General features: G+C 37.8%; 1 protein-coding gene across 17 annotated transcripts in view; it reads left to right on the top strand.

The window, feature by feature from the left end:
* The window catches only part of TBC1D5 (TBC1 domain family member 5), a 539,941-nt gene that overhangs the window by 386,784 nt on the left and 125,491 nt on the right, over positions 1-27,666 (top strand). For all 17 annotated transcript variants that reach the window (XM_045503738.1, XM_045503736.1, XM_045503731.1 and 14 more), the window contains one exon: positions 12,385-12,527. In XM_045503738.1, the coding sequence (XP_045359694.1) occupies positions 12,385-12,527 (143 nt within the window). The remainder of the gene's footprint in view (positions 1-12,384; positions 12,528-27,666) is intronic.

Here is a 27,666-nt window from a genome sequence, read left to right as displayed (position 1 = left end):
CCGAGAACTTAATTTTGTGAATTCCCATAACTGCAGCTAGTTCCAGACTGGGCACAGGCATAGGCTGAGAAGCCAAGATTCTGTGTTGAAAGACTGAATATGCAAATGGACAGTGGCCAAACAATATAGGACAACAAACTCTGACCTGCGTAAGAATCCCAGGAAGCTAAACCATAACCTCTGTGGCAAAATCAGGCTAAAACAGTCAGAGCTTGGTCGGTCAATGACTGCCAACTTTCCTGATTTTGCCTGCTTCCAACTCAGGACCAGCCAGAGAATGTCAAATACATATGCTCCCCAAATCAACCTCATATGATGCTCCTGTTTTGGTTACTTCACAGCCATACTTAAAACCTTTAGCCAGGCATACCTGAAGCCTTTCCTTTTCTCACTATAAAGCTTTCTCACTCCCCTGACTGCTTTTGATTCTTTGCCAAACACAAGTGATGGTAGCTGATTCCCTTGCTATAGTAAGCTTTGAATAAGTAGCCTCTGCTCAGTTTTATTTGGGTGGTCTTCCTTTATTTCAACTCTGCATTGACATATGAAAGGTTCCAGGAAAACTCCCTTATACTGAAAGCTGTCTTCCACCAGGATGTCATGGAGCTGGTGGTCATGCCATTGGGTGAACATCTCCTAGAGTTTAGCTCTTTATCTTTCCAGAGACAACATACATTTATTTATTTATTCATTCACTCATTCATTTTTATTGAAGTATATTGGATATACAATGTTATATTAGTTTCGTATATACAACATACCAATTCCACCATTCTATACATTACTCATGTGCTCCCCACGGTAAGGGTAGTCACCCATCTGGCACCATACAATGCTTTTACAATATTATTGAATATTCCCTATGCTACACTTTTAATCTCTGTGGCTTGTTTTCTAACTGGAAGTTACCTCTTAAACCCCTCTTATCTATTTTGCCAATCCCTACACCAACTTCCCCTCTATCAGCCACCAGTTTATTCTTTATATTTAAGAGTCTTTTTGTTGGTTTTATTTGTTAAATTCCACATACAGTGTTCATCTTTTTCTGTGTGACTTACTTCACTTAACATAACATCCTCTAGGTCCATTCGTGTTATCACAAAAGGCAAGATCTCATGCTTTTTATGACTGAATAATATTCCATTATGTGTGTGTATGTATATACAGATATATGTATGATATATCACATCTTTATCCATTCATCTGTTGGTGGGCACTTTTGCTGCTTCCATATCTTGGCTATTATAGATAATTCTGCAATAAACATAGGGGTACTTATATATCTTTCAGAATTAGTGTTTTATTTTCTGTTTTATTTTCATTGGGTTATAATTCCACTCAGTTGTAGAATTACTAGATCATGTGGTATTTCTGTTTTTTAGTTTTTGAGAAACGTCCATACTGTTTTCCACAGCCAGTGCACCAATTTACATTCCCACCAACAGTATGAGCAGGCTTCCTTTTCTCCATATCCTAACCAGCCTTTGTTATTTGTTGTCTTTTTGATATTAGCCATTCTGACAGGTGTGAGGTGGCAGCTCTTTGTGGTTTTGATTTTTGATTTTCATTTTTCTGATTAGTGATGTTAAGCATCTTCTCACGTCTGTTGGCTGTATGTATGTCTTCCTTGGAAAAATGTCTGTTCAGGTCCTCTGCCGTTTTTAACGTTTATTTATTTTTGGGACAGAGAGAGACAGAGCATGAATGGGGGAGGGGCAGAGAGAGAGGGAGACACAGAATCGGAAACAGGCTCCAGGCTCTGAGCCGTCAGCCCAGAGCCCGACGCGGGGCTCGAACTCACGGACCGCGAGATCGTGACCTGGCTGAAGTCGGACGCTTAACCGACTGCGCCACCCAGGCGCCCCCCTCTGCCGTTTTTAAATTGGATGATTTGGTTTTGTGGTGTTGAGTTTTATGAGTTCTTTATGTATTCTGGATATTAAGCTCTTATGGGATACATCATTTGCAAATATCTACTGCCATTCAGTAGTTTGCTTTTTTATTTTGTTGATGGTTTCCTTTGCTGTGCAAACACTTTTTACTTTGATGTAGTCCTAATAGTTTATTTTTGCTTTTGTTTCCTTTGCCTGAAGAGACATATCCAGGAATATGTTGCTATGGCTGATGTCCAAGAGATTACTGTTTATGTTTCCTTTTTGGAATTTAGTGGTTTCAGGTCTCATATTTAGGTTCTTAATCCATTTGGGGTTTACTTTTGTCTATAGTATAAGAAAGTGGTTCAGTTTCATTCTTTCGCATGTAGCTCTCCAGTTTTCCCAACACCATTTATTGAAAAGACTATCTTCTCCCCTTTATAAATTCTTTTCATTCTTCCTGTTGTTAATGTCATATATCACATTGATTGGATTATTAAACCACCCTTGCATCCATGGAATAAATCCCATTTGATTGTGGTGAGTGACGCTTGTAATGTATTGCTGAACTTACTTTGTTTGTATTTTGTTGAGGATTTTTGTATCCATGTTCATCAAATATTGGCCTGAAGTTTTGTTGTTGTTGTTGTTGTTTGTTTGTTTGTTTTGTTTTTAGTGTCTTTGTCTGATTTTGGTATCAGGGTAATTCTTGCCTTGTAAAATGAGCTTGGAAGCATTCTTTACCCTTCAGTTTTTTGGAATAGTTTAAGAAGAATAGATACTAGCTCTCCTTCAAATGTATGGTAGAATTTAGCTGTGAAGCCATCTGGTCTGGGACTTTTGTTTGTTGGGAGCTTTTTTATTATCAACTCATTCAGGTTTAGAAGATTGTACATTTCTAGAAGTTTATCCATTTCTTCTAGGGTATCCAGTTTGTTGGCATATAATTTTTCATAATGTTCTTTTACAGTTCTTTATATTTCTGTAGTGTCAGTTATTTCTTCTCCTTCATTTCTGATTTTATTTACTTGTGTCTCCTTTTTATTGATGAGTCTGGCTAAAGGTTTATCAATTTTATCTTTTCAAAGCACCAGCTTTTGGTTTCATTGATCTTTTCTATTGTTTTTTAGTCTCTATTTCATGTATTTCCACTCTGATCTTTGTTATTTCCTTCCTTCTACCAGCTTTGGTCTTTGTTTTGTTTTGTTTTCTAGTTCTTTTAGGTGTAAGGTTAGGTTGTTTATTTGAGGTTTTTGTTTTGTTTTGGTTTTGTTTTTTGGTGTTTTTTTTTTTTTTTAATTTCTTGAGGTAGGCCTGAGTCACTATAAACTTCCTTCTTAGAACTGCTTTTGCCATCTCCCAAAGATTTTGGACCATTGCGTTTTCATTTTATTTTGTATTTTAAATGCATGTTTTTTTCTAAAGACAGATCTGTCTGAGCAAGTTAATTGTACAGAACCTTAGAATGAGAACAGCTCACAGGTGAAGCAGAATAAACACCAAAGAGATGACCATTCAGCCACACTCCCAGTATTGTACGGCTTCTGCATGGGAAATGAGAGAATGACCTTTTGGGTCCTGATGGCATTGGGATTCTCTGATTTGAGGACCCACACCCAGGATTGGGCCACTTCCCTCCTGGGCTCTGTCTCTTTGCACTTAGCTAATCAGCCATGTCCTGTCATGTCCCAACTCTCTTACCTCATTAGAACCAATCACAAGAGGCCCAGGAAAGCCATTAGCTCAGGACTAAGCACAGAGGGCCTCAAATTTAGAGTGCTTACTCTGGCTTCAAATGAGATTATATCTATCTATCATAGTAAATTTATGTTTAAAAAACATTGACTTGTAAATGTTAGCATTTAAAATGTCACAATTTTTATAGCCTTGTTTTGGCATTTCTTCATCTTATAATACACTGAGAGTTAAAAAAAAAAAAAAAAAATCAAAGCAGCCTAGCTTCTCCCAACCTTTGGGAGGCTTCCCTGTCTCCTATGTCTATGTCTCTCCTTTTTATTGGCTAATGTTTTCATAGTGTTTTGGGGGGGGGGGGGAGGGGCGGTTATGGGGGAATATAGATGTTAACAGAGATAGAATATTAAGAGGTGTTTGGCTCTGGGTACTTTCGGTCCCAGACAGTAGATGTTTAGTGGTTGTTGATCCAGTGACTGAACACATGAGTAAACTGATTTGAGGACCCACATCCAGAACTGAGCTAAGGAGATGCAGAGAGAAACCAGAATTGCCTGTCCTAATTCTCTTACTGTGGCACCCAGATCAGCAGCATCAGCTACTTTAGGGAACAAGTTGAAGATCCAATTATCAGGCCCCACCTGAATCTCAGAATCAGAATGAAAAGTTTGAGTATGAGTTTTAGCAATGTGTGTTTTAATAAGCCCTCCAGGCTAGTCTGATACATGCTAAAGTGTGAGACTACTACTCTAATTAGAAGAGTCATTCGATAGTTTAAGACTTTTCTTCTCCTGGGATAACAATTTATATGAATGCATGGTAGATTTCAGGAGCCTGATAGCTGGCACCTTAAAATGGACAGGAAACAGGAATTTGTCACCTAGACTACTGCTCTCAAACTTTAATATACACACTAATCCCCTGGAGATCTTATTAAAATGAAGATTCTGGGGCGACTGGGTGGCTCAGTCGGTTAAGCATCCGACTTTGGCTCAGGTCATGATCTCACTGTCCGTGAGTTCGAGCCCCACGTTGGGCTCTGTGCTGACAGCTCAGAGCCTGGAGCCTGTTTCAGATTCTGTGTCTCCCTCTTTCCCTCTCCTCCCCCACTCATGCTCTGTCTCTCTCTTCTCAAAAATAAATAAACATTAAAAAAAATTAAAATGAAGATTCTGATTTCAATAAGATTATATTAGGGGCCTAGGAGTCTGCATTTCTGACAAGCTCCCAGGAGATGATCCTGGTCCTACGATCATACTCAGAGTACCAAGGTTTTCGTAGACTATAGGTTCCAGCTCAGAAGCATCTGAGGTATGAGCAAGCAGGGAGCCAGAGCTCAGGAAATGTAGGGGGAAGTCCAGGAAGTCTTAGGAGGTCTTGATCAATTCTTACATAGGTGTGATCACTTACTATTTAATGTGTATATCCAGGGATCCCTACAGAGATTAAAAAACAAAACAAAACAAAACTTAGGGAAATGTCTACTTAGCAGCTAGGAAACCTGTGAGAGAACAAGGATGTAGGGTCAAGATCAAGAAGACCCCTGGCTAAGAAGAGCTGACTGGGGAGGAGAATTCATATTAATTTAATAAACTTTGTTAATGCCCTACTTTGTGTCCAATACTGAATGTCCCCAAGGAGCTTGTGATCTGCTGGAGAAGGGAATGAAACCAAACCAAACTACCAGTAACTAACCCTTCAGCTCGAATTTGCTTAGCAGCACCTCACCTCTGGAAAACATAATTGGGAAGCAGTGACACCAGTCGATAATGGAACTTCCAAACATCCGCCCTGAGTGAAGTACCTGTCCTAGCTTCTGAGCAGCCAGGCAGGGTTAGGGCAACTTGTGGGATCAGGAAGAAGAGAAGGAGGACAGAGCCAGTAAAACCAATCCCAGAGGGTGTTTAGAGCAATAGGTAAGTGAGAAGAGGTCAAAAGGAATCTGGCACCACTGCTACCTTTTTGGAATGAATTCAGTCAGACTTTCTTGATGACATATTACCAGCTAACAGGCTTGTGGTCTTACCTGTTTCCTGAATTGCATAGATCCTGATATTTTTCCACTTGGTGTTATGCCTCATGTCAGTTCTTCCAACAATGTGTGTAAATATATTAGGAGATTTATGCAGAGGAAATTGAAAAGTGTTACTCAGTGAGGTTAAGATCCTAATGGTAATTTGAAATGGTCTGTGACAATTAAAAAAAAAAAAAAGTAACACAAGTTTGTTTTTTTTTTAATGAGTTTCGGATTAGGGAGAATAGGAGCAATTATTTTTAGCAATTGTCTGTATGCTCTTTTAGAAGACTGATTTGGTCATAACTTCCTTTCCTGAGGTAAAATGACAGAACAAAGGCTATTTACAAACTTTCTAGAAGTAAAAATAGTCTCTAGTATGAATAAAGACTAGTATTCACAGAGCCTAAAGTTAATTTTCCTGACATGACCACCAAATGTACATTAATACTTCATGTTGTTCTTATAAGGCAGTAGTGGCTTCCAAGTGATTTTCTCAAGCAGGTGCCCAGTAGTACTCACTTGTAGTGGAGCCCAAGTAAGTGATAGGGTAAAAAAAAAAAAAAAAAAAAAGTTCTCAGCAACTCTTACCCCCATAGTCTTCTCAAGGTAGAGCTAAAATTCTAACGCCATACTGGTTGGAATATACAATAGAATTCTCAAAGAGAGCACATCCTATTCATACAACTAAATGTCTATTGAAGTAATACCATCTTTTACTAGCTTTATTTGAATTGCTGGTAAATCACACATCCTAAAATTACTCAGTCCTTGAAATACCATACTTGTAAACCAAATAGCACGTATACATTAAAAAAAAAAGAGGGGGGTGTGGGTGTGCCTGGCTGGCTCAGTTGGCAGAGCATGTGTGGCTCTTGTTCTCAAGGCCGTGAGTTTGAGCCCCACATTGGGAATGGAGCCTACTTAACAAAAAATTTTAAAGGGGTATATGAGTGTGTGTGTGTGTGTGTGTGTGTTTGAGTGTGAGAGAAAATACTCAAAGATTTTACAACCTCTAAACATAAGATAGTCATCTTCTGTGCTTAGCATTCTCGTGAGCATCTTATACCTCTGAAAAACATAGATACACAGCTCTATTTTCCATTCAGACTATTTTTGCAAAGGGTGTATTACAGTTTTCTGACAAAATGGCTTCAAACATTTGCCAAAGAGAATAAATTATAGTAGGAATGGGTGGTAATTATTAGGAACTTATTCTGGGAATAAGAAACCTTCCTTAATAAAGGGCTATGTACTGCCCTCTGAAAAGAATAGAGGATTTCCCCAAAGTTAAAAATGTACTTTTAACAGTTTGCATACATATCCTGTGGGGGTTAAATTAAGTTTAACATGTTTTCCCAGAAAGCCAAATTCAGTCTGGGTTCAACCCATGGATTAAAAGGAGCCCATAGAAAGCACATTTGAGTTGTTTAAAGATAATAACTAACTCAAAGTTTCTGTTCCTTTTACTTTTGAAGCAGAGTTTAATGGGCTTGAAGTATTCAAATCTTTCTGTGACACATGCAGATCCCAAACATTTTTAAGAGGACCGAGTTGAAATAGTACTAGATAAAGAAAAAAAAATTAATAAACAGGCTAAGCAGCTTCCAGTGATGTATTCTGCAGCACTGTTAGAAGAATGTGAAATTGGGAAAAAAATGCTTTATTTTGGTTTCCATCTTTTGTCGCTCTTCTAAGAAGTTAGAATTAAAGATGAGAATGCCTTGTGACCCTAATTATAATAACTGTAATATTTGGTTCTGATTTTAAGACTATTTTCACAGAGTTGATGTAAAGGAAAACTCAGGGTAAATTAATTTTAGAAGAACTGAGTGCAGAGGAACCCAAATAAGAAGAGCCTCAACTTCTTCAAGGAGCTGCCAACCACGGATAGGAGTACTTGGTTTGCTGTTGTTTTTCTCTGATACTAATACAGAATTTGGATTCTGGGTTTATCCTCTACCAGGCATGGGTTATTTAAAAGTTAATTAATTACTTTGAAAAGTACAGGTGAACAGAAAGCAAAAAAGCAAAATTAATATCATTAAACAAAAATCTGACTTTGTTCTCTTGTGTTCCAGTATGGTTACCCAGTGCTATCATTTGGTGATCACAGGTTGCTTGAGATGCCTTTATGATGTTTGTTAAATTAAGTCAAATATACCTTTTTTTAATTTTACTTGTTCTAAGCTGGCTATACCTATATCTTACTAAAGGGTCATTAAAGGAAAAAGAAAAGGAAAGGAAGATAGATATGTGTTTCTTCACGTATAACCTACCTCAGCCATGTTGGATGAAGGCTATGTTTAGTTAAACCTCAAATTGGTCATTTTCATAAACTGCTAAAAAAATGGATTTCTCTTGGTGTTTCCATGGGTCATTCACCAAGCAATAATACCATCAGGAGTTACTGATCCCCTGGGGATAGCAGCTTAATTACACAGAAATTTTAAATTGAGAATCGTGTTATAAGAGCAGGCATAGCAACTGTCCTGTCTTTGGGTGGTTTATTATTAAATTTAATATCTCATATGGTCTTTTTTGTTTTTGTAGATTTTAATTCTAAGTTGGTCTGGTAAAATGTGAATTATTGTATTATCACAAGTGATAAAATGTGTACGATTATGCATTACAATCTGCAGGTGTAACATACCTAAAGCAAGATTAATAGTATCAAGCAATTAAACTGAAGCTATCTTTAAGGGGAAAAGAAAGCCTTAATGCTACCCTTAAGTGTAAATTAAACTCACGCTAAATATTTTTAACTGCAATAAAAGCATGTTAATTTTAGGAGTGACTTCTTTATAAGACCTCATTTCTTCGAGTAAGTTTTCCTTTCTAAGAATACAAAAGCTTACTGAAATAATTTCTGTTGGTAACTCATTCCATAAAGAACGGAATTTTTCCTTGGCTTTTAAGCTCAATGAAGAAAGCCCAAAATAGCACAGGAAATTTTGTATGTGGTGAATATATGTATGAACTAAATCCAGTAGGGATTAAAATGATTAAATTATTGATAAGGTCATTGTTGGTCCCAAAGCATTCCATTAGTCATACATTACTACTTAAATATTTTGAGAATTTGGCTTTAATTTTCCTATAATCGCATATAAAGTAGAGGAAACTGGGTTTGCTTTAATTTTATATCCTTGCATATACAACTTACTAGCAGTCTTATATAAAAGAAACATGCCAGGCATCTAATAATAAATTCTTTTCCTTATGTGTTTCTGTTTTTTTTTTTTCCACTTCCTGAATTATTTTTATGCCGCCACTAACAAGATCACTGCCTGTACTTCCAATTTAGCTACACCTTTGCCTCTCGGTAGCATGACAGGTGGCTTTGCAGTGAGTTTATCAAGACCTTGGTAAACACTTAGAGCACTTAGCACAGTGTACAGAGCTCTTTGCAAAGAACTTTCTGGATATCTATCTCTCTCTGTCTCTCTCTGTCTCTGTCTCTTTCACACACACACACACACACACACACACACGCACGCACGCATGCGCGCACGCATGCACGTTTTGGTCCTCGCCCTGGAATTATTTAGCAGTGTACTTGGCAAGGTGAAACTTCAAAAATAAAGCACTGTGAAACATTTATAAAGCAGCACATCACAGATTACACATTGAATCTAAAAGTACTGAAGACCTACGTTCTATGCAGTTTTGATGATATGTTTTATTCAATGTAGATTGTGAGATATTTACAGCTGTCCCTCCTGACAGTGCCACAGCCGAGATGGTTGCATGTAGGCATGAGTGGGGTGTCATCGCCGAAGCTAAGCTAACACAACCCTAATCAGCAGGAAAGTTGCGTGAGAAGTTTGGGCATTTTGTTATAGAAATAATAGGAATGTATATCTTATTTCTTTAAAAAGAGAGGCTAATTTTTTTTTTCGCTCTTGAAGCACCATCTGTGATGAAACTAACAATGCAACTGTCCATAAGAAAATGAGAGGACTGAGCTTTAAGCAAGGGGCAAAGAGATAGTATTGTATTCTCCGTGGTATCTATTAACTTTCCTCAGTTTTTTTTTTTCTTTTTTTGCTAAATGATGTCTGTTATAGCATGATGGATGATGTCAACTTTTTTCAACAGTCATTTTGCTTTTAATAGGAGATAGCAGGAAAAACACACAGAACATTTTTCCTCTACACATAAGAAGGCTAACGAAAAGTAATGTCTTCCAGGAAATACCAGCCATAGTTATTAAATAGGCTTACTCAAATAAGGAAAGTATTAAAATAACCTCCATGAATGAAAGAAGCAAGTTCAAGGCATAGTACCATTTTATAGGTGTAATTCTTTACAACATTGTGATTGGACAAGTTTATACATTATGCTTATGCTTACCTCAGGTGTAGCTAATGCCATCATATAGGTGTGATTCTTGAATTTTATACTGGCATCCAGATTTGAACCAGGAAGGATCAGTTAAATGTCAGCATTTTATATTTCAAAAATGCCAAAATTTGCCTATTAAACCAGGATAATTCTTATTTATTTTTATTTTTCAACTTTATTGAAGTATAATTGGCAGATAAAATTATGATATTAAAGTGTACATTGTAACGATTTGATGTATGTGTACATTGTGAAAGGGTTTTTCCCATCTTGTAAACACATCCATCATCTCACATATTATATTGATTCATTCATTCATTTATTTTTGGTGAGGATATTTTAGTTCTCTTGGCAAATTTTGATTATACAATACAGTGTTATCAACTACAATCAACATGTTACACTTTAGATCCAGTTTTTTCATTAATTTTTCTTCCAGTTGTATCAGCTGAATAAATGTAAATGACCACATTCCAACTGTTTTACTCATTTAATAATACATATGTAATTATCAGTTTAAAGATCCTGTTTTGTTTTTTTTTTTAATTTTTTTTTCAACGTTTATTTATTTTTGGGACAGAGAGAGACAGAGCATGAACGGGGGAGGGGCAGAGAGAGAGGGAGACACAGAATCGGAAACAGGCTCCAGGCTCTGAGCCATCAGCCCAGAGCCCGACGCGGGGCTCGAACTCACGGACCGCGAGATCATGACCTGGCTGAAGTCAGACGCTTAACTGACTGCGCCACCCAGGCGCCCCTTAAAGATCCTGTTTTTAAACAGGTCGCTAAAATGGTTGAATCCAGGTGCTTTTTGATTTGCTCATTCTCTGGTTCCCCTGATCCTCCTTGTGAGACTCGTTGGTTCTTTGTCATTTCAAGAAGAGCAAACTATTTAATCTAGAGATATTTTTGTACTTCTTAAAATAGTAAATATTGGCATTTGTAATTTGAAAGAGTTAGAAGTGTGGAGAGAAGTAATATTTTTCCTGAAGCCACATAACTACAAATAATATTAGACCAAAAAAATATATGTATATATTTAGACACCTCATATTAGCAGTGGAGTGAGAATTGAAAGATAGATAAAAATTGTAAATGATACTGTTACACTTTTAAAAAGATAATGTTACTTAGGCTTTAAATCTTTTTCCTGAAAAATTGAGTATCATAATTTAAGATGTAACTGAAAATACAATTTAATCTGTTGATTAATTTGATAATATGAATGAAACTTAAGTATTTGATCATATGGTTCCTAATAACTGTGATACCTATGTGTGATTATACACTATATTGTCACAGCTTTGACTCATCCTTAAATATAATACTCCCTGAAGAAAGTATTTGAATTTTTTGGCGGGGAGGACTCACTTTAACCCCACAGATGGTTATATTTGGTTTCTAATTTTGCACAGAGGTGATCTCTTTTAACTATTTTTTAAAGAATTTCCTCTATTCTGTACTATTTGGAATACTCGAAATTTGGAATTTTTGTTTCTTTGTTATGTGCCAGAACCACGTAGAATTCTAGCTCAAATTCCTGGAGAAAGTCTTGTGTAAGGAAAGTGTAGCCGTGTTATATAAAATTAGAGGTAAATGGATAAAAACATATCAAAGTGAATTATTTTAATTTTCTTATAAGAATTACTTATGAATAGCTTACAGGCATTTATTGAAAGTTTAAAGTATAACTGTTTATGACATATAATTATATACAGACCTTGTTGAGTATTCTTATAAGCTGATTATGTCTACTTATAGCACAGATGTCCCATTTTCCTGGCCATGTATTTTAGAACATCCCTAAAAAGATAACCTCACTGATGAGGTATATCTATTCTAAAGTTAAAAATAAAGTATCACTATTTGTTTTGCTTGAAATAACTATCTGTGCTTGACCAAAATAAAGATACCTGTTTTTTCCCACATTTAATTTTAAAATGAATATTTTAAAGAGTGAAATGTGAGAATGCAGTTTTCTGTTTAGCTATAGTTAATTTGTTGTACGTACAATCATTTGCAAAATTCCAGTTAACAACAATAACAACAACAACAATAACAAAATGAGTAGTTTTCATAAAATTTTGGAAAATTCTATTTTTTAATCCTAACCTTACATATGATGTGACTGTCAGACCAGTGTGCATTCACTGTCCTTTTTGCATTTTGAGTTTGGGATTTCTGTTAAATATGAAAGATTTCTACCCTTTTCAAATATTCTGCTAGTGTTTTATACATATAGGAATAGACTTTAATGATTGTGGCCCAGTTATAAAATTACAAAATTGATCTGAAAGCTTGAAACTTGGATTTTACTGTATTTTCAGTATGTAATATTTGCTCAGTGTGATCAGTTAAAAAATTATAATTTTTTTCACAGTTATAGTAGAAAATGACTCTTCCTTATATTACTCTCAAAAGTACTATTTTCTGAATTTTGGTTTTGTTTCTCTGCAGACGGTGGGTCCGGCTACTGTTTGGACGAGAGTTCCCCCTGCAGGATCTTCTGGTGGTCTGGGATGCCTTGTTCGCAGATGGCCTCAGCCTGAGTTTAGTTGATTATATCTTCATAGCCATGTTACTCTACATCCGAGATGCTTGTAAGTGTTAATGACCTTGCCTACATTCAAGTAGGTGGTCCTGAGTTTTTAAATTGTTTTATCTTTTAAATATATTTTATCTTTTATTCTGAATTACCATACCTACCTTATTATAGTAGGTAATATATTGAAGTTTCAAAGGAGCATACTAAATATCTTTTTTGTTAGTTAACTATGTACATATTGGGAGATGTGGGTGATTTTATCCTGAGGGAATTGGAATATTCTTCAGAACTATTTTTCCAAAGACTTTACTCCTGCTTTAATCTCCTCATTACACACATTTGTGAAAAGCACATATGAAAAGCCAATATTTCAGATATGTTTAGAGCTCCACCTTCTGACAGGTAGGGAGTATTCAAAGATATTTATCAGGCGATTGGAGCTATTTTTGTAGTATCAACAACTTGCCAATAAAAAATAAATATTACATTTAAAGATATTTTAACTTCTTCTCAGTTATATTTTGGCCAAATGTATTTTTCAGTACATTGCCAAATGGTAGACGTATTCCTATCTCATCAGATCTACCTTGGGATGCTTGCCATAGCTGGAAAGCCAGTGCCTGTCTGTTGTGAGTACCCTTGTAATCTTCAGCTTGAAGAAAATACCAGAGCATGTTTTAAATTTCGAAATACCTCAAATTGTTTTCCTTCTCAGAAAAATAATCACTGTTCACAAAACAAGATTTGTAAGCCAAAGTATAATTAGGAAAGACTGCACAGAGTGATGATTAAATAGGAAAAAAAAAAAAAAAAAACTATCATAAGAGTAGGACTTTGTCAGCAGAACATAAACTGTTTGGAGTCATTCATGATCTCGACTGTTCCATTGCTTTGTGGCTCTCTTTATTTGCTCACTGAATACCAGTTGTGCCAGATGCTCTTCTTATGCCTCTGGTAACGCTAATAATATTCTTTAAAATTTTAGATTATACTTTTTTAATTCCCCCAAAATTACTTGAATGAATAAGTGACAGGAGCACCACATTTTATCTAAAAATTGTGAGTTTTTTCTGTGCCTTGAAGGTCAAATAGTTTGGGTTTTGACAGACAAAGTGGAAAGTTCCTTCTTTCTGAGTCAGAGCTAATCATATAAGAACATGGAAATTATAAGAGGTAACATCTGGAAAGTAGAGAAAGATGTTTGGGTAGTGTTGATGGATACTAAATTTTAGGATATTCAATACTACTCTCTCATTTTAAAGTAGTATGAATTTTTTTTTATTTTTTATTTTTTAAAATTTACATCCAAATTAGTTAGTAGTATGAATTTTTGAATGTAAATTAAAAAAAAGGAATGAGTTTTACTCTTTTAGAAAAAAATGGTTTGGGATATTTTCACAAAATATTCCAATGCAAACAACTGTTGAAATATATTCTGATTTTCTGTAGTCTTAAACAATTAAGTATTTGCTCTTTTCTTAACTTTGGTGTATCACAACTGTATATTTTGTAATTTAATCATTCTGTCTCCTATGCTGAGATCTACTTTTTGAAATCAGTTTCATAAAACAGGTGAATTTTTGGCAGCTGAAGCCCTTACACACTTTCAGTCCATCCACTGATGTTATAAAACATATGCGCACATGTGGAAAAATGCAGGAGTAATGAAGTTGTTTATTCCTTTCAATATTTAGACCAGTTTATTTTAATTTGCTTGTTTAAATCCATAAGAGTGGATGAGATCTCCTAAAAATAGGGTGACTATTAAGTTTTAGGGTCATTGCCCTTATGCTCAAGAAGTTTATCAACTAGCAGGAAAGACTGACATAATTAATTTCAAACTAACATATCCAGTGCTGTGGTTGAGGTGTGGATGGGTAGTATGTAAGTTTAAGGGAGAGGTACTGAACTCCCCTCTGGGTCAGCTGTGAGTGACTAGAGAAAATGGTGTAAGTGTCAGCAAGTTAAATAAGGGGATCTGAATTTCAGGTGGAAGGGACAGCATGAACAAATGCTTAAAAGTGAGAAACAGCTTAATGGGGGAGAGTGTGTGTGTGTGTGTGTGTGTTTGCAGGTAATTTGGTATTAGTGTGCAAATGGAGATTGACAGGTTATGAGACCAAAGAAGTGAACAGGGATAGGATCGTGATGAAAGTCTTTATCCTGTAAATAATAGGGAGCTCCGGAAGGGTTCAGAGCAGACGTATCATTGTTAGATCACTCTGGCGGCACTGTGGAGAACAGACGTAAAGGAGACAAGAGTAGAACAAGGAAATCCAGATAAAAGGTTATGACAGTTGTTCAGGGAAAAATGAAAGATCAGAGAAGTGTTCAAAATTAAATCAGCATGTCTTGGTGACTAAATACGGGTGAGGAGGAATAGGAAGTCCAAAATAGTCCCCAGTTTGGGGAGTTGAGTGACTAGGTAATATGTGTAATTTGGCTAGGAAATGAGGATTAGGATGTTTTAAGAATGGAAATGATTAAATTTTGGCCCTACTGATTATGCGATCTGTGAGAAATCATAACCTGAAGATTTGGAAAACAAAGCTCAATGTCAGTATCAAGGCTACAGATTTAGTTTTACAAATGTTTAATAGGTATGTGTTAGTTAAAACCAGAATATTGCATGTGACCTCAGCAGGGTGACCATATATCCCGATTTGTATGGGACAGTCTTGGTTTACACCTGCTAATGAAGAGTAATAATTACTAATACTGCCATCTTGTACTCTCAAAGACCCTCTGTTAGGATCATAAGAATTACATGGTCAGCCTACCTAAGGTGGGTGCTTATAGAAGGAGAAGATAGACAAAGGTAGAACTCTGCATTTAACATCAGTGTTTAAGGCATCAGAGAAGAAAGGGCTTGTGTTGTAACCTCACAAAACTGTGTTATCTGAGCCAGGGGAGGTAATGGGGGTTGAGAGTGCTGAGTACGATAAGGTAAAGGGGGAATGTCCATTCACTTGGCCCTGTAGGGGGACAATCATCAGATACCCTTGCCAGAATGGTTTAGTGGAGGGTAAAGCAGAGGCTGGATTGCGATGGGTTGAAGAGCGACCAGACAGGTAAGAAGTATAAGAGCTTTCTCTATAGTTTTGTTGTTGTTCCCATTGCTTTCTATATGTATTACAGTTTCAACTTTAAAAATCAATAAAAAGGAAAGTATGTAGAGATAGCACATGTAGAGTAATCTTTAAAGACCGCAGAGCAGGGATGAAGAAAGATGTAGGTAGGGGTTAGTGGAGGGACAAGGAAAGTTGGATGGCTGTCTTTAGAATAAGACAAGAGCTCACTGGAGGCTGGAGAGAACCAACTGAGGATTTACTTCTCAGCCAGTCTTAAGTTGGTCCCTCAAGGTTCAACACTAGTTTCCCCCCCGTGTTCCATTGATGAGATCTATGAAAAGATAAATTATCCTGTTTACTTGAAGTTTTTGTTTGTTTATTCTTCATACCGACTCCCCTAACACCCAGCAAGAGGCCGGATTTTTTCTGTCTTGGTTTCCCTACCGTATCCCAGCATCTAGAACAGGGCCTGTTATGTAGTAATCTTGATGAGTATTTTTTGCGTGAAATGATCGAAGAAACAAGGGCTCAGAGGCAATGGAACGATGTTAGGAGTCCTATGGAACAGGAATAAAAGTTGGTACAGGTCCTGGATGAAGGCACTAGGCAGGTTTCAGAAGTAAACTAGTTGATTGGTGGAGAAGATGGGAAGTGGAGGAATTGCATGTCTGATACAGGAGGAGGCAAGGTTGTCTGCTGTGGGTGAGGCATGGTAGGATTAGGGAGCTTAGGGGAATGCCTGGGGAGTGTGAGAGAGATGGCTGACCATGGACTAGGACAAGCTGGTCCAGCTGTTGAAGATCCTGTCCTGCAGAGACTAATAGTGGGCAACAGAACCAGGCCTCAAGGTTAGGATTTTCGGAGCCACACACTGCAGTCCAGGCATACAAAGGAAGCAGATAATGATATGGCTCCAAGCTAGGCCCACATGCAAATGAATTAGGCAGAACCGAAGGGAAGCAAAAGGGTGGAGGGTGTTGAGTGCATTTTTGAGACAGTGATTTGGAATGTGTAGGGAGGGAAGCATGGCCAGGAAAAGACTGTGGGGAAATCAGAGTATGAAGGGATTCAAGGTAGGGTGTATGAGACTTTAAAGCATCAGAGGTGTGGTCAAACAGAGGATATTGAGCAGTTATGGGTGTGACCCGGATGGTTGGAGTTAGGTAAAAGGAAGGTAAGTAAGTCATTGGAGAGATCAAGAGATTGTACAGGAGGTGGGATTTTTCTTTGGTCCTCTATGGACACTTCACCAAGAATCATGGTAGGAAAAGATGTAGAAGGGAGCACAGTGGGCCAGACTTTAAAAGCCTCAACTAAACGCAGAAGAATGACCAAGAAAACAGCTTTTATTCAGTCATTTATCAAAGAATCAACCATTCAATCAGAATTTACTGAGTGCCTGCTATTTGCTTGCCATCATGGTGCATAGATGGCAGTGATGAAGGAGCATGATGAAGGTTTAGACGTATGGCATGAACTTTTGAGGGAAAGGAGGTTTTATGGTAATATCAGAAGCCATGGCACCCCTCACCTGACTGCTGAAGGTTGCAGAGAGCTGGGCCCAGCGGGAAAGGAGTTTTTCCTCAGAAGAAAAAGATTAAGAGGGAGAGGAATAGCAGAAAGAGGACACAGAACAGGACTGGGCAGTATGCGTGGGAGGCAGTACTAATAAATGAGCTTACATTTTAGGCCACGGTGAAGGACAAGAGGAAGGTGGACAGTTTGTTCCAAGTGGAACTTTGGTGTCAAGTTTTTATTCTATCTCAGTGGATTCTGAATCATGATGCACTGCCTGCGGCATCCAGAGTGATGATGTTCAGTTATAGCTAGTAGTTTCAAGCCCATTCATTCAAAAAATCCTAAATGAATTCCACTACCTGAGGCTATGGGCATTGCACGCATTCTTTTGGAGCTGTAGGTGATATAGTTGTAGCTCAAAGAATGGTGCGCTTGGGGAAACTAAAAGAGCCTTCCGCCAGTGACGGCAGCTCCCTAGGGGTTCAGTGCAGGACTTCAAAGGGCCTGTGATCATCCTGATGCTGTGCAAAACATTGTGAACATGTGCATTTCCCTACGCCAGAGGCATATAATTTACATCATCTTCTTAAAAGGATATATAACCTCAAAAATGGTTAAGATTCACTGCATCTAGTCTAAAATCCTGATTTTACAAGCACTGATAATGAGGCCTGAAGATATATTGAAGTCCTAACCTCTGGTACCTCAGAATATGACCTTTTTGGAAATGGCTTGTTGCAGATATAATTAGTTAAGATGAGGTCATATTGGAATAGGGTGGGCCTGTAATGCAATATGACTAGTGTCCTTATAAGAAAAAGCAAATTTAGGGGCACCTGGGTGGCTCAGGTGGTTAAGCGTTGGACTTCAGCTCAGGACATGATCTCACGGTTCGTGGGTTCAAGCCCCATGTTGGGCTCTGTGCTGACAGCTTAGAACCTGGAGCCTTCTTCAGAGTCTGTGTGTCCCTATCTCTCTGCCCCTCCCCCACTTGTGCTCTCTCTCTGTCTGTGAAAAATAAATAAGCATTAAAAAAATTTTAAAAGAAGAAAAAGAAAAAAGAAAATTTGGGCGGCCCAGAGGCATGCAAAGAGGAAAGTTGATGTAAAGACACACCGGGAGAATAATGCCATTTGAAGACAGAGGCACAGATTGGAATGATGCATCTACAAGCCAAGGAGCAAGGATTTTTAGCTGTTACCACAAACTAGGAGAAAGGCAAAGACAGATGTTCCCTCAGAGCCTATGAAGGAACAAGCCCTGCCTACTAGAAGCTAGAAGACACAAGGAAGGATTCTTCCCTGCAGGTTTGAGAGGGAACGTGGCTCCATCAACACCTTGACTTCAGACTTATGTACTCTAGAGCACTTCAACAATAAATGTCTCTGGTTTTGAACTATCCAGTCTACCTTGGGTGCAGTGGCTCTAGCACTCTATTCCAGTGCTCTTCGCAGTTAAGCAGTTTAGAACTTGGGATTGGATCCGAGTGCCCTGCTTCATTCTTGTTCTGCCCCAGTAGTGAGCTACTGTCAGTATCTCATACTTAGTTTTTAACAAAAGTATTCTTACAGTTTTCTTTCATTACCTTGAACCAAGCTTTCATTCACTTTGAAAGTAGTTTGTCAGGCAAGTAGAGTATTCAACCACTTAATAGATTTCCTACAAACATTGCATTTTTTTGAGGCTTCAGAGATTCAGCCCAACCTCCACGTTTAGAAGTTAGGAAGCCAGATCAAGACCATAGGGCTAGTGCAGGCTGGTTCTTACATCACCTTTTCCGTTCCTCAAGCCCTACCTTGATTTTGTTAAGTATAAATAAAATTTCATATTGGAAGAATAACAATATGAACATTATCTATATAGATTTTAAAATTTAACCATTGAAATGATGGGGTCAAATGGCTGTTCTTTGAATGAAACTTTTGCTTTACTACAGATACATGGTATCCATTTCTGAATAATTCCCAAACATTTTAATAAAACCATCACGTTTACTTTCTTATGTGTTATAAGAAGTGGTTTTTTTTTAATTCTTTGCTGGATTATGTGGATTAAGTTTGTATATATTAATAAAGGTTAGGAGATAAGGAAATCTGATCATGAACCATTACTCCTGCAATAGTTTATTAATACCCATACTCTCATCACACTATTGTTTTTACTGACTTATTCTGTACTGAAATAAAGTCACTCATGTGGTTCCCTCCTTCCCCTGGCTCTATCTCCCTAAATGGTGCTTCTGTTTTCAGGTCTAGGGCAAGACAGCTTTTTCCCAAACTTTCCCCATTATTCTAGCCCATACTCACCTCTCGCTTTTGCATTCCTATAAGATTTTAATCAATACAATTCAGCATAGCATTTAATTATACTCCATCTTATGTTCTTTCTTGCATGTTAGTCCCATCTTCGAAAGTAGATTTTTAGCTCTTCAGGACCAGAACCACATGTGTTACAATTCTTCCCTAACCCTCAGAGCATCTGAAGCTTTTCATGTACTCAGTGTATGGGGTGATCTCAGATGGAAGGGTACCCTGGAGACCTGGGATGGGTTGGTGGAATGGATATGTATGCAGTAATTGCTGAGAAGACAGAAGAAACTCTTAGAATATGAATTCAAATAGATTTTTTAAAATACACTTTTCAATATGGGTTTTGTAAAGAAAGCATTGTCTACTTTTTAAGTATCTAAAAATTTTTACATTTGTTTTTTATTGATTTAATTTTTATTAGCACCAAAGAAAAACATTTTCCCTCATTTACAATATACCATACCTTTTATTTGTCTTGTAAATTGCATTAATAGCTAAAATACTATAATCAAATTCTTTTAACAGTAGATTTTCCTAGCTAGAAAGTAACTCTTAAATGTTATTGTCTCTTTTAATTTACCTTCGCTCTGAATACTTTGTGAATGGAAAACTTTCCTTCTTGGTACTTCTACCCACTTCCTACCTTGTTTTTTCGCCAACGTAAACATGTCACAACACTGTAATTTTCCTGGGTTTTCTGTAGGGTGTCTTTAGCCATTCCTTGGTCTGGCCTGGCATGGCAATTGGGTCATCTTGGTAGTTTGAAACTGTGCCTTTTTATTTCATTTTAGATCTCTACTAACTCTTCAGCAGCTACCTGTTTCTCTGCCAGTGTTTCCATCTGTCCTACCCCAGAATTTCTGTTTCTCTATTTTCTTGTTAAGATCATGTTCCGTATTATACTGATGTCAAAATACAGTTTATTTCAACTACAAATTGAATTTATTTGTCTTTTCTGGAAAAGCTTTACCCAACCTCGGTGACTAAGAAACAAAGGCTCTCTTAAATTACATAGTAGTGTGTCACAGAGTTTTTATCAAAACACAAATTAGTGGTCTTATTTTTAAAGGAGTGTTTAAGCACTTCCTGACTGCCAGGTCTCTTCCCACTCAGGCATTAAATATTGCCAGTCACTTTATGACCATCTCAGATATGAATATTAATATAACCCTTTGAATTACAAATACCATTTATATTACTTTATATTTTAGTTTAAAATTTTCTAAAATCTCACTAACAGGCTGATACATAATAGTAGCACATTTTTTTATGGTTAGATTTTTTTCAATAGACTTTTTCTTTAATGTTTATTTTTTTGGGAGAGATAGAGACAGTGCAAGCAGGAGAGGGGAGAGAGAGAAAGAGAGAGAGAGAGAGTGAATCGCGTGCAGGCTCCATGTTGTCAGCACAGAGCCCAGTGTAGGGCTTGAACTCAAAAACCACAAGATCATGACCTGAACCAAAATCAGGAGTCAGCTGCTTAACCAATGAGATACCCAGGTGCCCCACTAGACCTTAGTTTTTAAAGAAATTTTAGGTTCACGGCACAGTTGAGCTGAAAATACAGAATTCCCAGATACTCCCACCCCCACATACACAACAGCCTACCCCACTGTCAACATCCCTCACCACGGTGGTGTATTTGTTATAATCAAGCCTATAGTGACACATCATTATCACTTAAAGTGCCTAGTTTACAATACTATTCACTCTTGATGTTATACCTTCTGTGGGTTTGGACAAATGTATAGTGACATCTGTTCATCATTCTAGTAGTATCTGATAGTTTCCCTGCCCTAAAAATCCTCTGTGCTCTGCCTCTTCATCTCTTTGGCCCTTGTAACCCATGACAACCACTGATTTTTTTTATTGTCTTCATAGTTTTACCTTTTCCAGAATACCATATAGTTGGGATCATACAGTACATAGCCTTTTCAGATTAGCTTCTTTCACTTAGTAATACCCATTTGAGTTTTCTCTTTGTCTTTTTATGGCTTGATAGCTAATTTCTTTTTAGCTCTGAATAATATTCCATTGTCTCCTTATACCACAGTTTATCCACTCACCTACTAAAGGATATCTTAGTTTCTTCCAAGTTTTGGCAACTATGAATAAGGCCACTACAAATATCAGTGTGCAAGTTTTTCTGTGGACGCGAGTTTTCATTTCATTTGGGTAAATCTCAAGGAGCCTGACTGCTGGATAGGATGATAAATGTCAGGAACTCAGTTGAGCTGGGCAAAAGAGAGACCTGAGCTATTAGGTGTTAGAGTATACAATTAGAGAAACAAGTCAAAAATGGAAGAGTTAAGCCTTTAATCACTGTGGTGATATAAGCAAGAGTGAAAAACTCGAGAAAATGTCAACTCCATCTGCTTCATTTCACCCATGGAATGGTACATTGGTTGAGGGTCAGATAGATCAGCATATATGTGGGGTCATCTCACTGTTGAAGGAGCCCTGAACAAAAGATTCTGGTAGTTTAAGGACCCTGAGATGGCTGTGGTTTGGGGGCAGGGTTGGGGGATTGAGGTGGAAAGACTCGAAATGGAAAAGAGCTGGGTGCTAAGTCAAATGAAGAAAAATGTTTTCAAGAGTTCTTCCGACCCCCATAAGAGGTCCTGGCAGAAGCACCTGAAAAGGACCTGTGCCCTAGAGCTCAGATAAAGAAACCTAGGAATGAAAGCACCAGGGCTAGGAATATAAACATGTGAAAGATAATGCTGGCTAAGTTGGCCAAGACATTGACTGCATATCCTTTCAGAGACTAGAGTGCCCTGGCTATGCACCATGTCTGGTGTGGAGTGGACCGTTTCCCCCTGTGACCTATCAGGTAGAAGTTTTTGTATTAGAGTTCTCCAGAGAAAAAGAACCAATAGAATATAAATTCAGATATAATGAGGACATTTATTATAGGAATTGGCTCCCTCAGTCATGGAGGCCTGGAAGTCTCACCATCAGTCATCTGGAAGCTGTAGAACCAAGAAAGCCAGTGGTGAAATTCAGTCTCAGTCTGCAAGCCTGAGAACTAGGGGTCCTGTGGTGGAAATCTCGGAGTCCAAAGGCTTGAGGATCAGGAGCTCTGATATCCAAGGGCAGGAGAAAATGGATATTCCAGCTCAAGAATAGAGAAAGAATTCACCTTTTCTTCACCTTTTTGTTCCATTTGGGACCCCAATGGATTGGCTGATGCCTACTGTTTTTAAGGGCAAATCTCTTCACTCAGTCTACTGACTCAGATACTAATCTCTTCCAGATACATACTCACAGACACACCCAGAACTAGTTTTGCATACTATTTGGGCATCCTATAGGCCAAATTGATACATAAAATTAACTGTCATATCTTTGTAATTGCCTGTGATCAGACCTGAAAAATCACAACATAATTGCTAAACTATCTTCTAAAATGGCTATAACCACTTTTCATTACCTTCAGTGAATGAAAGTTCTCGTAGCTCCACATTGTCACCAGCATTGGGTGGTGTCATTGTTTTTGATTTTGACCATTCTAATATGTATCGCATTGTCTTTAATGTCAGGTTTTTTTGCTTGAAAATAATTTTAATTTCTGCAACTACAGGAATGGAGTTATGAAAGGATAATTATTCTCCTAGTGACATTCTATTTCATGTTCAGAATCATAGTTCATACCCTATTCTGGCCTTTTATAAAGGGGAGGAAGTAGTCTTCTCTCCTAATGCCCAAATCTTGCCTTTCCATGTTCGTACTCCCATCCCACATTTTCCCCTCGCCCTAGAAAGCCATATAACAGATGGATTCAGGAACTCTAGGATAACTTAAATGGGCAAAAGCCAACAAAATTATATCTATCACTGGAATCTTACCCAGAAATATTCAAGATTCCATGTCCATCTGTTGCTGTCAAAATACAATGTGAATAGTCCTGCAAGTTGACTAGAGCCATTCTGTCTGATGATTAGAGAAAAGGAGATGGTGATCTTGGGTTTCCTGACTACTAACTTCCCCAGCTTTTTCACTTAACCTTCTTCCTTACCTTTCCCCACTCTGTTGCCTCCTCACCTAGATTCTTCTTCCCTATCAGTTCATCTGCCCAGATGCTGAGTAGAAATATCATTAAAGAAGTAATTAAAGATATCAGACATGAGATGTTATACTGATACCCTGCATTTACCCCTGTTGCTCCTGAAACCCCATTAAAATAACATAAACCCATGGGACCCAGAGAATTAAGAAGGAGATTACAGAGATTTTGGAAGCAGGAAATCAGATGGGTGAATGATAACTGACGGATCTGAGAAGGCTCAATACAAATTTGATCATGGAGGAAACCAAGAAATAATCCATAAAATTCCTAAAAGTATAGAAATTGGCAGTGCTAGGTATCTCTGAAAATTGGTAGAGGAAGGGAAAAGGTTAAGACTAAAAAACAAGGGGTACCTAGGTGGCTCAGTGGGTTAAGCGTTTGACTCTTGATTTCAGCTCGAGTCATGATCTCATGAGCTGTGAGATCAAGCCGCAAGCTGGATTCTGTGCTGACAGCACAGAGCCTGCTTGGGATTCTTTCTCTTTCTCTGCCCCTCACGGGCTCATGCTCGCTCGTGCACGCTCTCTCCCTTTCTCGCTCTGTCAAAATAAATATATATTTTTTTAAAAATCTAAAAACAAGAACTGGTTGAAAGTCTATTTAAGAAGCTGTTATATACTCAGATCTCCAACCTGTACCTCCAGGATTTATCCTGGAGGCAGTGAAATGGAGGATCTCCGGACTAGGGACTCAGGGAGTTTCAGTAAACATGGAGCCCAGCAGTATTCTTTACCATCTTTAGTGTTCCCAGAACACTAAAACCAGACTCTCTCCCTCTATACAAAGTTTGGGGGATTCTTCTCTGGCAAAACCCAAGAAAAAATGCCTAAAAGTCTAGGCTCAGGGATTACTCAAGAATGACCTGTGTAAACCCTAGAGTTAACAGACCTACCCATCAATGCACAGACACCTTCAAGTTATCTCTGTACTACCCCACTCTTAGACATGACCAGATAGCCAGAAATCACTGAACATTTGAGGAAAACATCAAAATGAAAGCAGAGATCTAAACAAGCAGCCGGGAGAAAAAACAACTGTGAGTACACAGAGACTATATAGGGAGGAGGAAAAGTCTCAGAGAACTAAGAAAAACATAATTCAAAGGAAAAAGTGTAATTGAAAGTTACAATATGAAAATAAGGTGGTTGGAATATAAAACTGAAAAAGTATCCCAAAAAGCAGCACATAAAATAGATTTAGAAAATAAAAAAGAAAATTAAAGGATCTGGCCAGGAGATCCAACATCTAGATAATGAGATTTCTTTTAATAGAGAAAGAGAGAAAGAGAAGAAAGACATAACAAACACAGGATAAACAAACAAAAAAGAAAAACAGAAGGGAGAAAATCATCAGTGAAGCAATTAAAGAGAAACTTCCAATTGAACAGAAAAACATGAGTTTCTAAATTGAAAGGTCCATTATATCTGAAAATGCATGCAAATTAAGGTACACTACTATGAATTTAGATGGGGGGGGTGGAAAAGATAAACTGGTCACATAGAAGAATGTGAATTAGAATGGTTTGAGACTTTTTCACTGGAAGACAGAATACTCTGGAACAGGGCTCCCAATTTTCTGAAGGAAAAGTATTAACAGCCTGGAATTCTGTCCTAGCATAACAATTAAGTGTCAAAATAAAATCTTTCAAACAGAGAAGCTTTCAAAAAATTTCCTGTCCTGTCCCTAAAGCTTTTAGAGGATGTGCTCCACCAAACTGAGTGTATAAAGCTAGAAAGAAGCTAGGTACTCTAGGAAATAAGGATACAACATTTGCAAGAGGTAAAGGGCCTCCCCAGGATGAGAGAACAGGCCAGAGAGCTCCTGATAAATTTCCTCAAAAAAATAAAATTAAAAAAAAAAGAAATTGACAGAAATACGTAAAAATTGATTTGAATTTTTGAAAATGGGTATATACAACTGGGATAGTGTTTAAGGTTAAACTTGTGTTAAATAACTACATGACATGGCAAACGGAAAAGGAGACAGTTATAAACCCAGGAAAGAAAAGAGGTTGTTGAAAAAAATACTTTCTACAAATAATTAAAAGTCACTGTATTTTTGAAGTAACCTTATTATGTAAATTCATTAACATTTTTCTTGATAATTTCTTACTGTCTGCTCTGTCATATGCACACATTGCCCAAATCAGGTTGCATACAAAAATCGCATTTTTCCAGCAATTTCTGCCCACTGTACCCCTCTGCCCCTTTCCTACTTCAAGTATTCATCTTCTCCCCTCTGTAGTATTACCAGGAACTTGAGCTGACCCCCTGCATCTTGTCCCTCTTTTCCTACCTCCACTGATCACTCTGTGCTGGCATTAATCTTTCTAAAACCAAATGTGATTACATTACTTCAGTCCTTCCGTGAGGGTTAACGAACACAGAGTGAAATCTGAACTCCATCCCCTGTGTACAGGCTAAGACTGCCACTTGCTTCCATGCCTCCATTTCTCTGCAGCACTCCTGCTCTGTGGACTTCGATTTGCTGGCTGGTCCTCTCTGCCTTTGAGGCCTTCCACCCTGGGAGCTGTCCCAGCCCTGCGCATGTGCCATTGTTACCAGCTGCCTCCTATGTTGCAGTCAGCCTTACGCTTGTCTTCCACCATGCTATCAAGAGAAAGCTGAGATTGTATCTCATTTCTCGTCATGTCCATAACACTTAACTCAATGTATGGAACAAAATAGGTATTTAATAAATGCTAGTTAAATAAGTGAATCATGAAGGGCAACAAAAGAAAGAGATAATGTCAACACTTCTCAAATGTCTTCTGTACCTCCACCATTTCTACTGACACATCTGTGTTTCTGAGTAAGGAATTAAAAATCATGAAGCAATGAAATAAAACGTACCTATATCTATATACCTGTATTCAGATTAACAAATAATTGATTAAAAACCTGACCTATGGTTTTCCTTCATTTGGATCAAAATTGAGAGGCAAAAACTATAAATCAGGCTTATTAAACATGAGTCTCTAAATTGAAAAGGTTCATTATATATTAATTTTTTTATTTTAGAGGAAGAGAGAGAGAGAGCAGGGGAGGGGCAGAGAGAGAGAGGAAGAGAGAATCCCAAGCAAGCTTCATGCCCAGTGTGGAGCCCAATGCAGGACTAGATTCCACAGGATCATGACCTGAGCAGAAATCAAGAGTTGGACCAGCTGAGTAACCCAGGTGCCCCTCTTTGTGGAAGTTTTAAACAGAGTTCTGATTTTTATGGAAGTTATACATGTACATACTTTAAAAAGTCGAATCATTCTATAAGGCTGGATACAAAATTAACACTTGCTCACAGTCCCCAGGCCCATGTGCTTTCTTTTAGCTGACCAAAAAAACATTTGCCTTCCATATTGTAAAGAAAAAAAAAATCCTAATGTTACTAACTCTCACTTTAAATGTTGTCTACTGACTTCTCATTCAAGAAAACGAAGCTTTAACTCATCCTTAGCACTGAAGGCCAACCCCTGCCAGCCCCCACATCACAAATGCATTCCTTATCTCCCTACCCCTATGACATTATACCATAATTTTGGTTAAATCAACTTTAACCAGAGGCAAATGTTATTACAGCTGAGCAATACAGTGTATCATAACTATACTCACACCCTACCCACTGCCAATTCTCTACTCAGATACTTGTTTACTTACTACCTTTCATTTGACAACACTGTATGTTTAAAGATATCAAGTCTTGAGTAGAGATCTCTTAGGTTGTTTGATCTCTGATTAAAATAAATTCTGTTTAAAGCATATTAAGCTTGGAGCGCCTGGGTAGCTCAGTTGAACATAGGACTATTGGTTTCAGCTCAGGTCATGATCAGTTCCTGGATGTGAGCCCCACATTGAGTTCCGTGCTGACAGTGAGGAGCCTGCTTGAGATTCTCTCTCTCCCTCTCCCTCTCTCTCTGCCCCTCCCTGCTCTTGCATGCTCGCTCGCTCTCTCTCTCTCTCTCAAAAAATAAACATTTAAAAAATCGTTATAAAGTGAAGCAATAAGAGGAGCACTTTTATTTTTTATTTTTATTTTTTAAATGTTTATTTTTGAGAGAGAGAGCACAAGCAAGGGAGGGGCAGAGAGAGGGAGACACGGAATCCAAATGCTGAGCTGTCAGCATAGAGCCCGATGCGGAGCTCGAACTCACGAACCGGGAGATCATGACCTGAGCCAAAGTCAGATACTTAACTGACTGAGCCACCCAGGCGCCCCAAGAAGACCACTTTTTAA

The sequence above is a fragment of the Leopardus geoffroyi genome, chromosome C2, assembly GCF_018350155.1.
Source record: "Leopardus geoffroyi isolate Oge1 chromosome C2, O.geoffroyi_Oge1_pat1.0, whole genome shotgun sequence".
Classification (NCBI taxonomy): Eukaryota; Metazoa; Chordata; class Mammalia; order Carnivora; family Felidae; genus Leopardus; species Leopardus geoffroyi.
Note: the sequence above shows the minus strand (reverse complement) of the source record. Positions and strands in the feature narration are given on the sequence as shown.